Raw genomic sequence first — 14605 nt, forward strand, 5'->3', positions numbered from 1 at the left:
TTTGCAAGGCATCTTGTTTTTGTGCTGGATATCTAATGATAAAGTTACCCTAAAACTGGAATAGTCCTGACTCTCTTTAGATCAAGTTTGATTTGTGTGCAGAACCCTGACCTGAGTGCGTTTTCAGAGAGCTCTGGAGAATTGATGCATTCACTTCAGGTTAATAATGTTTCTAGTCATTGTCATGATTACCATACCTTCATATTTTAGAAGTTAGAGTTTATAAATTTCATATAGTTTTTTTTTTTTCAAACTTTACAACTGTGTTGAGCTTTAATGTTACTGTTAAGTTAAAAAAGTGTTTTTTTTTTTAAATACTTAAATATTGGTTCTCCTTATGAGCCAAGTTTGGGTTTTGGACATCAAATGTGGACTCCTGTTGTGTTTGAATGGGGCCAATGATGACTTCCCTGAACTTTGCATACATTCCAGAGGAATGTTGCTGAATCAGCACTAATAATGGGTTAATGTATTCCTTTTATGTCTCTTTTGGGATCATTTATTTATCAGTCTTTTCTGAATATCTATGGCAATTACTGTGGACTTGGGATTTTTCTTAACGTATTTTTATTTATTTTTTAATAGAGGAGATGCATGCTGAAATCTGTTATGCTGAGTGTCTTCTACAGAAAGCAGCACTCACCTTTGTGCAGGTAATAAATGTCTTAGAATTGGTATTGGCTGAGAAGCCTGCTAATACTGCATAAAAAAATGTTAGTGCTCCAGTTATTTTGTCTTACAGTGTTAATGAAAAATATTTGTTATTCTGATAAACTTTGGCTGTAAAAAACCTCCAGAGAACTTTTTATCTACTGAAATGTACTTCAGAGTCTATTTTGAGTTTTTCAGTCTAATGGGACTTACTGCCTTATAAAGAAATGCCTTATAAAGGCCACACCTAATTTCAGACTGCTTTTTCATGTGAAAACTGAGATTATTCCATTTTGTACTTTCTTATGGTAGAGGGCCTCCCACCAAAGTGGCCCAGGCAGAGGAAGGCCCCTTATTCCTTGTGGCCCTTCCTGCCTTCCCTCCTCTCAGGGTTTTGCATGTGCTAGGCGATTGCTGGACCACTGAACTGCATCTCCAGCCTGGCCATTCCTTTCTTGCTTCAGTGAAGCTCCATCATGCATATATCAATAACCACATTTTTTTGTGGATACTTCAAATATTATTTTTCCCCACTTTCTATTCTTAGTCCCCTTTCTTTTAGTTCTTCCTTCTGAAAGAAAAGTTTTAAAGTTACTAAATAAAACAATGAATCTTTTTCTCATGAGGCACTTTAGTTTCACCTCTAAGAACTGTTATAGTTGGTATTTTGCCTATCTCTGTATTTTCCAGTACTTCCAAAAAATTATATTTGCACATGGTAGCCTCTAAGGTGATAGTGAAGGCTATAGGGGTGGGGTCAGGAGTATAAGGAGAGACAGAAAGAAACTCAACTATAAAATGGTAAATCTTCCACTCTAAAATCTTTTGTATTTTTTTGAGAATTGCTTCTCTCTTTTTCTGGAAGTTGACCTTTTAGGTTAGATTTTGGTTTAGTAAAAGTGAATCAGTGTGGTATTTTCTAAAACCCTGTACATTACAAAGTCTGGTTAATAACAATTTTACTATGTCAGTAAACAATATGAAGCTATCCACAGAGGCCCCTGTTTTTTTTTTTTTTTTTTGATGTGTTTTCCAATGAGGATTAGACAGTTGAATATGGGATTTGAAAACTTATTTTATATTTGGGGAGTTAAAGTTTAACAGCTGGAAAATGTACATAGTTTTCCACTTTTCCTTGTGCCTCATATCACTTTCATATTCATGCTGCTTTTGCCTTTTAAAGATTGCTTGGCTACATCTCTACTTTGTTGTGACTCTCATTGTTGTGGTGGAGTTGCTCATCAGCTCTTGCCTGGACTGTGCAGCAACCTAGTGACTATCTCTAATTTCCATTTACCTCCCACTCATTCTTCACTCTGTCATTGAGTATATTTTAAACAGTGAAGACTCTGACCTTGCCTTTTCTCTGTTTCAGCATTTAGTCACTCTTACTGACCATGGCAGTGTCCTCTGTCAGAATATCACAAGTTGGGAAGGTGTTTCTCCCCAAATTCCAGACTCCCTGCCTTCAGGTGTTACTGATAGGAATGTTGCATACTTGAGTGGCATGAGGGGAGAGGTAGCTTTCCTCCTCCTTGACTACTGCTTTCCTTAGCAGTGCTGGTGTATGTATGCACAGGTGGCGATGCACATCATGACTTTTTTTTTTAAATTTTTTTTTTTGGAGAGAATTTTTTAATATTTCTTTTTTAGTTTTTGGCAGACACAACATCTTTGTTTGTATGTGGTGCTGAGGATCGAACCCGGGCCACACGCATGCCAGGCGAGCGTGCTACCACTTGAGCCACATCCCCAGCCCAACACATCATGACTTTTAATGCTTCTTGGCTTTTCTCTTTCAGTTTTCCTTAGTTTGAAAGTTCACATTTGCTTTGCCTTTCTTCACCTGGCCACTTCCAATTTTTTTTTTTTTTTTAAACTTTAAGCACTGATACTTCAAGAGTGTTTTTCTGGCCTTCCACATATCTCCATTTTGTGCTTTCATGAGAAGCTGTGCATGCCTTCATCTCTGTTTTTGCATTCAGGTTCCTGGTGTAACACAGACATTCAGTAAATATTTGATGAACTGTGAAATGAAATACTCTTATGTCAGATTTTAATCTAACCCAGGAAATTCTTTCCTGATTAGTGTTAGAACTTTTATAATTATAGGATTCCTTAAAATAATGTGATAAACATTTAAATTGCATAGTGAATTTTGTATCTACTGATTCTTATGACATTTGGAATATTAAATATTTCAGTAGTGAATGAAATTAGTGAACTGAGTTTATCTTTTACTTCAGAAGGATGCTTAAGATATACAAGAAGTAAATATCAGAGCATTTTTTTGATATCAATAGATTAGAGAAACTTCCTCCCTGGAAATGTGAAGCATGGCACTGTCTCTATTAGTACCATCTATTAAAGTAACCTTCTTCCAGTGGTTATTTAATATAATTTATTAAGAGACTGTGTTAGAATGCTGACCTTGAAAATGCCATTCCTCTAGGCTAATTGCCTCAATTGTATGGTCAATGACCATCAGGCAAAAAAAATAAAGTGATGCTACCCTCCATTTCCTCAAAACAAAATTGCACATTACCGATAGCCACTTCAGAATCCAGACCAGTTATTTTGGTCTAGAAATGTGTATGAATGAAATTCACAATGTTAAACAGGCTCTGCCAGCTCAAGTACCCTGTGAAAGAGGAAACATAGTTCCATTTACTGGATATGATGGATGAGAAAATTTGGCCTTAGAACAGATACTTTAAATCAATTATTTTGAATTTGAATGAAACCAAAGAACATTGCTCAGTAAATGATGATATTTATTAAAGTAAGTTTGGACTACATTTGGCCCTTAATTGGTGGGGATTTGTTCCTTAGAAAAAAAGTGATGCAAGGATTTAAAAAATACTTTCATTGTTTTCTAACTTGTAAGAAAAATTACAAAAAGATACATTCCAAATGTTAAGCAAGAAGAATGTGTTAATTTCAATACTGTGTCTTCAAAAAGATAGTATTTTCCCCCCTAGTTACACAAATATGCAAGTGTTGGAACAATTTAAAATTTTTTGTTAAGTGATATATTTATTTAATTGAATTATTTTCAGGATGAAAATATGATCAACTTCATCAAAGGTGGACTCAAAATTAGAACAAGTTACCAAATATATAAGTAAGTTTAAAAAGCAAAACATGACTTTTAAATGATTTTTGTGCTTACATTACTTTTTTTTTCAAAATTCTCATAAACTTAATATGATAAGTTTAAAAAATTTTTAGTATTGGTAAAAATGTACTTGATTTTTGGTTGAGTATGTTTTCAGTGCCATAAGGCAATAGAATTTAAGTTTAAATAAAAATTTAAGAGCAAAACAGCAGGAAAGAAAGTGACTGTTATGATTTCTGCTCAGATAATCCTAGTTTCTCACTCCTAAGGATAACTTATACATTTCAAATAATAGGTATGTCTTTGGTCCAGACTCTAGAGCTACTCTGGTCCCCTAGAATTGCAGTGGATAAAAATATTCAATTTACGTGGCTCATAGAGTTTTCATGTCTTCTGTATACTTACTGATTTTTATCTAGTTTTTCTACCAGCTCATGAGAGTGTTGAAGTTTCCAACTTAGAACGTGGAGTCATCCATTTCTCCCTTTAGTTCTATCAGTATTTGCCGTAGATATTTAGGACCTCTGGTAGGCTCATGTATATTTGTAATTGTTATGTTTCCCGATGAATTAGCTTTTTTTTAATTATAAAATGTCCCAATTTAGCTCTTGTAGTATTCCTTGTTTTAAAATATATTTTTTATAATATTAATATAGCCAATCATGCTTTTTTTATAAGTCTTTGTAATATATATATATATATATATATATTACTTTAAATCTACCCTTGTTTATATGTTTAAGTTGCATTTCTTGTAAATGCACATAATTGGATGATTGATATTGTGACTGCCATTTTGCCTTTTTTTTCTTTATCTCATCTATTTACCCCCCTTTTCCTGTCTGATTTTGCTTGAACAAAAAAATTAAAAAATTCCACGTAATCCTTGTCTTCTTAGATTTGTTTCAGAAGTTGCTATGATGATTATAATCTCCTTTTAACCTTATCACAGTCAATTTAGGGTTAATATTGTATCATTGCATATAAAGTAGAAGAACTTTGTAGAAGTACAGTTTCATTTCCCACTTGCTATCCTTTGTAATGTTCTTTTAAAAAAAATATTTATTTGTTCTTTTTAGTTATTCATGACAGTAGAATGTATTTTGACATATCATACATACATGGAGTATAACTTCCCATTTTCATGGTTGACTGTGATGTGGAGTTTTTCTGGTTGTGTATTCATATAAGAATATAGGAAAATTAATTCCAATTCATTGTACTGTCTTTCCCATTCCCGTTCCCTCTCCCTTCCCCATCTGATTTGGAGATACTCCCTCTCCCACCCTGCCCATGTGAATCAGCATTCACATATCAGAGAAAACATTCAGCCTTTGGTTTTGTGGGATTGGCTTATTTTACTTAATATCCATTTACTGGCAAATGCCATTATTTCATTCTTCTTGTTGGCTGGGTAATATTCTGTTTTGTGTATGTACCACATTTTTTAAATCCATCGTCTGTTGAAGGGCATCTAGGTTGGTACCACAGCTTAGCTATTGGGAATTGACCTGACATTGATGTGGCTATGTCAATATAGTATTCTGATTTTATGTTTTTGGATATATACCAAGGAATGGGATAACTGGGTCAAATGGTGGTTCCATTCCGTGTTTTCTAAGGAATCTTCGTACTGCTTTCCATAGTGTTTTTCCATAATTTGCAGTCCCACAAGCAGTATGAGTTTACCTTTTCCCCCACATCTTCGTCAACATTTGTTGTTACTTCTATTCTTGATATTTGCAATTCTGACTGGAATGAGATGAAATCTCAGTGTAGTTTTAATTTGCACTTCTCTTGCAATATTCTTATGATATATAGTACAGTTATGTATGTTAGAAGCCCCCCCGCCAGTACCATGGCAGACTTAAGCCTTAAATAGTTTGGTGTTGTCTTCTCTCTTTACTCAGAAAATCACCATTTTTAGTATAATTCATTCATTTCTGTTTATTTTCAGACTGAAGAACTTCCTTTAGCATTTCTTGTGTATGTCTGCTTTCAAAAAATTTTCATTTATTTGAATTGTCTTTATTTTTTCCTTCATTTTCAAGGATACTTTTGCTAAGTATTTACTATACTGAGTCAACAGGTTTGTTTGTTTATTTCTTTTTTTAGCCTTCTGAAACTGCTATCCATTGTATTAAGGTCTTTGTTATTTGTGATCCAAAGTCAGTTGTCATTTGTACTATCATTCTTCTTATTTAATGTGTCATTTCACCTGGCCTCTTTGAAGACTATTTTGTGTTTTGAGTCTCAGCACTTTGACTATGATATGCCAAAGTATCTGAAGGATATATATATATATATATATATATATATATATATATATATATATATTTTTTTTTTTTTTTTTTTTTTTTTTTTTTTTTTTAATTTTCCCTCCTCCCCATTACTCTGTCCTTTCCTTCTGGAACTCCTAAATTACATATTAGTCTACCGGATTTTGTTCAATAGGCTACTGAGGTATTTTTTTGAAAAGAAAAATTTTTTCAGATTGGACATTATCTTAACATCTGTGTCATCGTAGAGTTAGTTTCTATTGACTTCTTTTTCTTTTGATTATGTAAACTTGCTGATGATTGAGCTTCCTTTACTCCCAAAAAGATTGGTCCTGTTAAAAATGGGTGTTTCCTTTTTCCTTAATAATTCTTCCCAGATGGCCTTAAGAGAAAATTTAGCATAACATTATCCATTTAAATATTCTGTGGTATTTTGTCTAATGACATTTATAGTGTGCAAGTATAAAATTTGATTTTACATTTATTTTAACTTATGGAAAACTTATGCTATAACCTTTTTTCTTCAATCCAGAGAATGTCTTTCTATCCTGCATGTAATTCAGAAGAATAAACTCGAGCAAGAATTCTTTTATGAGTTTGAAGGAGGTGTCAAGCTTGGAACAGGGGCCTTTAACTTGGTAAGGTAATAATTCTATAGAAACCAGTTTTTTTGTAGAAAACCTAAGGTTTTCATTACCTTCTTGATTGCACTTGGACCTTATTCTTAACTCACACTTGGGTTTAGGGGATAAGTGGCTAAAGTGGGTCCATTTTTGTTTGTTTGTTTTTTTACCCAGTGGGACTTTGGCTACTGTGTGTAGTAAAGCTATACATGTGTTCAGGGAGGCTTTGGATTGTACAGTGTAAGAGAAGCATGCGGCACTCTTAGTGGACTTTTAGTAACAAGAAGCTTAGAATCTAGTTCCATTTCCACATCAGAAATATTGTTGCTGTAATAATCAATGATGGCTCTGGGATTGAAAATATAAAAGGGAGTGATATAGGTTGACAAATAATTTTTGATGATCTCTAGGGAAATGGAGAGTCTCCAATATATTATTTAGAGATTTTGAAATATTATGAAGATTTTATTAGAATTCATGAGAAAGTGATAAAGAGAATCATATCTATGAGTGTATGGACCACCAGGGACATTTTTTATGAACCTATTGTTCTATGACTTGTAGCCAGAAAAAGAGGCCTGTTCATTTCCATGTACCCACTGGTTATTAAAATCTGCAGCATTCATAGGGGACCCAGATATCTTCATATTTTCTGCCTATTTGGAGAAGCCTGTCCACCATCTCTTCCCCAGACATTTTTGCCATCAATTTTCCAATCACGTTCCTTCCAAGCCCCTGAGCCAAACCATTGACCATAGGCCATGAATTAGTACATAGACACATATGACTATTTCTGCTTTCAAGCAAATTGTTTACCAGATGCACTGCCGTGGCTCTGTTTACCACATTCTCACTACTCACAGGGAGAATTTCCCTTCCCCCCTAACTTCAGGGATGAACCAAAAAGGAGCCATAGTACTGTAGCTGTTCACTTCCAAGTAGGGTCTGTATGTTGCCCAGAATACTAAAGATTTCTCTTTCTAGGAAAGAAACTTAAGAAGAAATCTTGTCTAGAAAGGGTGCTAAGGAATTGCTTTCCTATCATTTTATCACTCCATATAAAAGGAACTATAAGCCAGTGTTCTTTAGAGAACCATGGAAAGGACAGGCTTTGTTTTCTCCTTCAAAAAAGGATTTTTTTAAGGTTCTTCACTTTAGTAAATGAAATTAATAATTATTATAGTATGTGGTGATTGAGACATATCTAGTGTTTAAATTTATTTCTAATTTTTCATAATACTGAAACATTAAAATTTTACAAGTTGTTGGGAGTTACTGTTCTGTATAGTTAGATATACTAACACACACACACATACACAAAAAAATATGTATGTATGTTTTTCTTTTCCCCCTTACAGATGCTGTCTCTTTTACCAGCAAGGATTATCCGATTATTAGAATTTATTGGATTTTCTGGAAACAGGGTACAAATTTAATTTTATTAATTTTGGCATTGTTTATTAACTATGAGAATATTGTAACTTGTCCTTCCAAGTAGCATGAAAGTGATTGGCAATTTGTTTGTAGGACAATAAAGAACCATTGGTCTTGATCATGTCTTTCAGGAATTAAACATGGATTGAAAGTTTAAAATCTCATCTTTCTTACCCTAGATTCTGGGTTTAAGAATTATGTTTTACTGATATTGCTGCTTGCTTGATCTTTATTACTTCTAATGGTTAAACTACTTCCTTATTATTTTACTAACCCCAGAGTTATCTTTTGTAAAACAAAGAAATTGGGATAGATTTCCATATCTAATAGTTTATAATTCTGACAGATTAATAGCATGGATTAAATATAGTGGCAATATTTTGGATTTCCATATTTTTTACTAGTTTCACTGTGGAACTAAGTGAGAAAATTTGCTTTCTGTGAGTTTTATTCATTCAATTTCTGTGTGGTGGATGTTTCGTAGCAAGTATATAGCATTTATTAATCATAGCACTCAGTATGCTATTACAAGAGTTGTCTCTTTGCAAAAACTGTTTCTTTTAGTCAAAGAGCAGGTTTTGAGACATGTAATGAATAAATGAAAGAAAAAACGTTTATTCCACTGTCCATATTCTTCCTAGGCTATTATGTATTTGTGGTGATCTCTTTATGATAGGGTTTGTATGTTTTGGTACATTTTTATCTTACTCTTTAACCATTCATCTTCCACCATATTCCTTCAGTAGCTCCCAGTTTACCCCCCCCCCCCCCCCATGATACTGGGACTGACTCCAGGGTCTTATGCAAGTCTGGCAAGTGTTCTACCACTGAACTACTTCCTCAGCCCCTAGTTGGCCTCTTGAATAAAGTCCAGACTCTAACATGGCTTAAAGGTCCCCAGACTCTAACATGGCTTAAAGGTCCTCATAATCTGAATACTCATGCTGAACTGAGTTAGTTGTTCCTTAAACAGGCCCTGAGCTTTCCTGTTTCTGTGCTTTTGCTTGTCTCCATTTTCAGACATCTTCCACAATGAGCTTCCTCCCAATAATGTTCTCTTGAGAGCCTCTCCATTCACTGGATTTGAAATAAATGCCACCCATTCCACAAAGCTTTCCATTAGTCGCCCAACAGGCTCAAGCATTCCTAACTTTCAGAATCATTCATTCATTTTTCTTAGGGCACTCACTGTATTCTAACACCATGGTGTTCATGTGCTGTCTTCCTCAGTTGATGGCAAGGTCTTTGCAGACATTCTCACCAGAGTGCTTTGCACTTGAATCCTCAGTATGTTTTAATAAGTATATATTTTTATTAGAGAAATATAGCATGTTTATGAAGTGAGCACTGCCTTATTCTCTTGCTAAAATCACTTAATACAAAAGAATTGGTGAGATTGTGTTATGCCAGTCAAAATATGAAGTTTGTTTCTAGTTGAGAATTACCACTATTTTAAACTTCTAAAAAAATACCCTACCTTCATGGAGGGCAGAAATAAATTAATTAACATGTGATAGTTTTCATTTATAATCTTTCAATTGTGATTGATTCACATAGGAGTTGGGCCTCCTGCAGCTTCGGGAAGGTGCATCGGGAAGAAGCATGAGGTCTTCACTGTGCTGCCTAACCATCCTGGCTTTCCACACTTATATCTCCCTCATACTTGGTAAGGTGTAGATTATATTATGCTTCATTGAAAGTAGGTTATCTTTAATCTGAATAAGTAAAAATGTAGAAAAATCAGTTAGTAGTTTCTGCCTGTTTGCTTTTTTTTGAGTAAAGATGGAAAATAGTGACATTGTCATAGTGACATATGACAGGGAGTGGGCTCCTTTCTTTCACTGAAGATTTTTCTTTTTCTTCTCAGCTAAAATTTCTGCATTAAAGTAATCTATTTTATCATATTTAGGTTTATTTTGTGTTAGATTAATTTTTTGACTAAAATAAATTAATATTGCTATTGAAACCAGAAATTCCAATTAGGAAATTAGGAATTTAAGATAGCTGCCTCTATTCTCAAGAATTCATCTGACCCAGAGCTGTCTAAAATAGTCATAGATGACACTTGTCTTTATTTCTCAAATGTGAAAAATGAGAAAGTAATCATTTTCATTTTTTCCATGAATATGTCTTTACTACATGTTAGTGAAATATGGAGAGAGAGTTATAAACACCTGCCATGTTTCATGAAGACTGAGGTTTTTCCTGTTGAATTTCTAGGTACAGGAGAAGTGAATGTTGGGGAAGCAGAGAGTCTCCTTGCACCCTTCCTCCAGCAGTTTCCAAACGTATGTTTGGTATTTCAATTGTATGTTTCAACCATAATCAATCAGCCAGCGTTGATTGTTGAACAGTGTGTTTTCTTCCTTTCTGTACAGGGCTCACTCATGTTGTTTTATCATGCCCGAATCCAGTTGCTGAAAGGGAATATTGAAGAGGTAACTTTTTTGGTGGGAGTTGTTTGGGGGAGCTATCTGTGTAGTAGAATTGCATCACACAGCCATTCTACATAAGTAAATCCAGCTATGTGGACTAGCTAAAAATAAAGAAAAAGACATTTTAATTAAAAGGCCCACATTTTAACTTGTGTATATATCCTGTTATATATAGTAGGTTACTGAAAGCAACCTTACACATAAAACGCATGAGACAGTTCAGAGTAGAATATACAAAATAACAGGTGGGTAGTCTGAGGCATTTTCAAAAACATTTGATTGTTATCAATTACTGCATTGTATACATTACCTTTGGAATGTATGACATATATAAGATGCAGTTCCATTGTATTGTGTGTGGGCTCTTCATCACAAGTTCCCTGAAGATGTAAGAGCGAGGAGCCTTTTATGTGCATACACACACAAATGAGATCAAACGTATATTTTTCTGTGATTTTTTTTTTCCTGTTTACAATACATCTTGGATCTTTCTCCAGGTCAGTATATATAAATCTCCTTCACTCTTTCTAATGGCTTGGTTTCATTTTATGGGATGAATATACTATACTAAAGTGTACTATTGGTAGATATTTGTCCACTACAAATAATGCTGTTGACAGCAGCATTGTATGTTCATTTCTGTGCACAAGTATATTGACCTAAGCCAGATTCTGATCATTAGAATGGCTAGGTTGGAATATGTTTACATTTTGATCTATCTAGCCAAAACGTCCTCCTTTTTTAAAGGTTCTTACAACGAGAACTCTCGTAAAGATATGAGAATGCTTGTTTCCAGTGCTCTTTGTGAAGTCTAGACATTTTCCATCTTCTAAATTTTTGCCAATGTGATCGTTGATAAATAACAGATCTGATTTTTATGTTTATATTGCCCAGTTTACAAATTTCTTTATATATATGTCATTTGTAAATCTTTTTCTCTGGTTTGCTTGTTTCAATCTTCACCATTTTCCCTTTGAGTCTAATCTTAAAGAATCTTACAAAATTTATGTCTGATAAGGGGTTAGTTAACCTTTTGCCAGGTGTGAGCAGACATGTCTTCTCCTAGTCTTCTAGTGCCTGGGACTGTGTTTATAATGTGTTTTGTCCATTGGAAGTTCTACCTTTATTATTGTCAGTCTTCTTTTTAAAGGACTTAGGTATTATATATCTGGAAAGGAGCTTCCCCACTCCCACATTATAAAATGCCAGGGTCCCTCACAAAGTTACATGAAAAGACAGAACTTAACTGTATTATTGCATGTAAGCAGAGAATCATATTTATCATATTGAGTGGTTTAATAAGTGATAATTTGGTTCTTTTTGTACAAAGTGTTTTATGTATTTTTCCATTAGGTTATTATCTCCTTGTCTAATATCTGGATGATCAGCTTTATGCAATTGACTTATAGGCACAAGAGATATTTCGAAAATGCATTTCAGTTCAAGAAGAATGGAAACAGTTTCACCATCTCTGTTACTGGGAGCTAATGTGGATTTATGTATTCCAACAAAACTGGATGCAGGCGTATTACTATTCAGATCTGCTTTGCAAAGAGAGTAAATGGTCCAAGGTAAGTGTACTGCTTTCATTTGCTTATAAATGTCAGGATGAATTTTATTTAGGATTGTTTGTTCAGCAGTATGACATTGAGGGAATGTGCATTAAGTACATAGTACTTAGCACTATTGTCAGTATTATGCGCTTCAAAAGCCATCCAAAGGGTTATAACAAAGAGATTTTACTCTTTAAGAAGAACTTCAGTTCTTCTATTGATATCTAATAACTTATATTTAAAGTTATTACATATCAATACTGTAATCTTGATAACTTTTTTGTAGATTTTCCAGTTCCCTGATGACCAGGCTTTTCATAATAATTAAAATAAATTCTGATTAATTTGTGAGAAGTTGGGAGGAGTGAGACAGTGAGCTTTCATTCATTTTGCCTACTTTCTCACCTATGAGTGATATAGTTATATAATAGGAAAATGGTCTAAATTAATTGGTCAGTGTTTTTCTTGATTGGAAATGACAACTTAAAACTTCTATTTCCTTTGGTTTCTTTGATGCCTTTTAATATTATATCTGGAAGATTTGTAGTTCATTTCTGATTTTCTAGGTAGAAAGTTCTTGTACCTCAAGATGTTATTATAGCAAGCTCTTTTTTTCTCCTCAAGGCAACATATGTATTTTTGAAAGCTGCAATTTTGAGTATGCTTCCTGAGGAAGATGTGGTGGCAACTAATGAGAATGTGGTAACTTTATTCAGGTAGGCAAGACACTATTTCTTTAACAAAGACCCTGAATATATAAACCAGTACACTAGTACATCTTTTGCCTTTTTTCCTTAGAGCTCCCTCATGATTCACTTTCATATTTCTTAGATGGGAACCCCTAAACAATTTATTTACACAAGAGTCAAAATACCATTCTTCGGATAGGATTTTGCATATATGCTTGTGTGACAGGGAATTTTGAGAACATATTGTTTTATTTATGTCTTAAAACTACTTTTTTTTTTTTTTTTAATTTAAACTGGGGCTTTGCTAGTGCAATTATACTGGATTTCCCCCTTCCTATTTCATCTTACTCTTTCAGTGATGTAATTGGATATTTCCTTGAATTCTTTTCTCAACAACTTGTTTGATATATTCATAAAATTATGCATTAGAAAATGCCCTCAGGAACATGTAATCTTCCCACCTACTTTCATTTTTATTTGCTTGTGAATTTCATAATTGAAATTTTTTAGAATTTTGAGAGGAAGTTTATAAATATGGTGCATATCTTAAACTGATTATTTCCAAAATCACCTATGCTTGGGAAACATTTTCTCAAAGTCTGCCTTAATTGATGGCTATCTTGTGCCACATTATTTTATAGATCTGTGTTGGTCTTGCAAATAGGAACAATAACAGTGTATGCTCCGTTCCCTCTCTGTGGGTATCCACACTGTAAGGAAATACCGTGTACTATTTCCTGTTTTCTTATGTGAATTGTCAATTTTATATTTACATTGCCTGGACTGTGTTTGATATATGTAGTTTATTAGCTAAATTGACTAGAAGAAATGTGTCAATCAGTGATTCTCACTTGGGTGTACATCAGAGTACATGCTGAGTGTGCATCAGACTCCTGATTGCTAGTCCCACCACTGGAATTGTTGATTTAGTAGGTCTAGGGAAGGTCCTGAGATTTGGCATTTCAAACAGGCTCCCAGCATCTGCTGCTGCTGTGTGCCCTGCAATGTGAAAACCACAGGTGTAAATAATGTGTGTTTACTGACCTTTCGTTGGGGTTGGGGATCTTCACAGACAGGTGGATGGCTTGAAGCAGAGAATTGCTGGTAAATCTCTCCCTACTGAGAAGTTTGCAGTGAGGAAGGCTCGGCGTTACTCCCCCTCCTTGCCTGACCCTGTAAAGCTGGTCCTGCCAGCCCTGGTTTGTGCTTTTATTTTATTTATTATTTGCATACTAGAAATAGTGTACTCAGAGCATCAGGGAGAATGTTAACTTTGGTTGGGAAGATAGCTGTTTTAAAAACCATTTTGTTTTGTAAGGTAAACCTAAGTGATTTATTAACAAATAATAAAAATTATAGCTGATTCTTTTGACTAGTTGATATCGTCCAGGAATTATGATAAAGGCTAATTTTTTCTTAGAGAACCATATCAATTTAATTCTTAAAATACCTATGAATGTTAGCCCCATTTTATAGATAAGAAAGTTTAGGCAGAGAGAAGGGAAAGTTGACTTCATTGAAATTGAATTGAAATAGAATGTGAGCCACTAATCTAATCATACCTTTTCTAATAGCTTATTTAAAAAGTAAAAAGAAGTCTGTAATTAATTTTAAGAATGTATTTTGTTTAACCCAGTATATGCCAACTTTTGCCACTTCAACATGTAATGGAAAAAAACTTGTTCAGAAGACATTTTACTAGTTCTTGGAAGTCAGTGTGTCTTTCATACTTAGATGACACGTTAGTTTGAAATAGCCATCCTTACAGTGCTCAAGAGTGCCAAGTGGGTGGTGACTGTTTAGTCCTGCTCCAGCTCATACTC

At 34.1% G+C, this 14605-nt stretch overlaps 1 protein-coding gene across 1 annotated transcript in view; it reads left to right on the forward strand.

The window, feature by feature from the left end:
* The window catches only part of TTC39B (tetratricopeptide repeat domain 39B), a 131631-nt gene that overhangs the window by 90216 nt on the left and 26810 nt on the right, over nt 1-14605 (forward strand). Inside the window, exons 7-16 of the mRNA XM_081278615.1 lie at nt 586-653; nt 3711-3775; nt 6581-6686; nt 8030-8095; nt 9663-9771; nt 10326-10393; nt 10484-10543; nt 11950-12111; nt 12718-12809; nt 13855-13981. Of these exons, the coding sequence (XP_081134741.1) occupies nt 586-653; nt 3711-3775; nt 6581-6686; nt 8030-8095; nt 9663-9771; nt 10326-10393; nt 10484-10543; nt 11950-12111; nt 12718-12809; nt 13855-13981 (923 nt within the window). The remainder of the gene's footprint in view (nt 1-585; nt 654-3710; nt 3776-6580; nt 6687-8029; nt 8096-9662; nt 9772-10325; nt 10394-10483; nt 10544-11949; nt 12112-12717; nt 12810-13854; nt 13982-14605) is intronic.

The sequence above is a fragment of the Spermophilus citellus genome, assembly GCF_964194105.1.
Source record: "Spermophilus citellus genome assembly, chromosome: 2".
Taxonomy (NCBI): domain Eukaryota; kingdom Metazoa; phylum Chordata; class Mammalia; order Rodentia; family Sciuridae; genus Spermophilus; species Spermophilus citellus.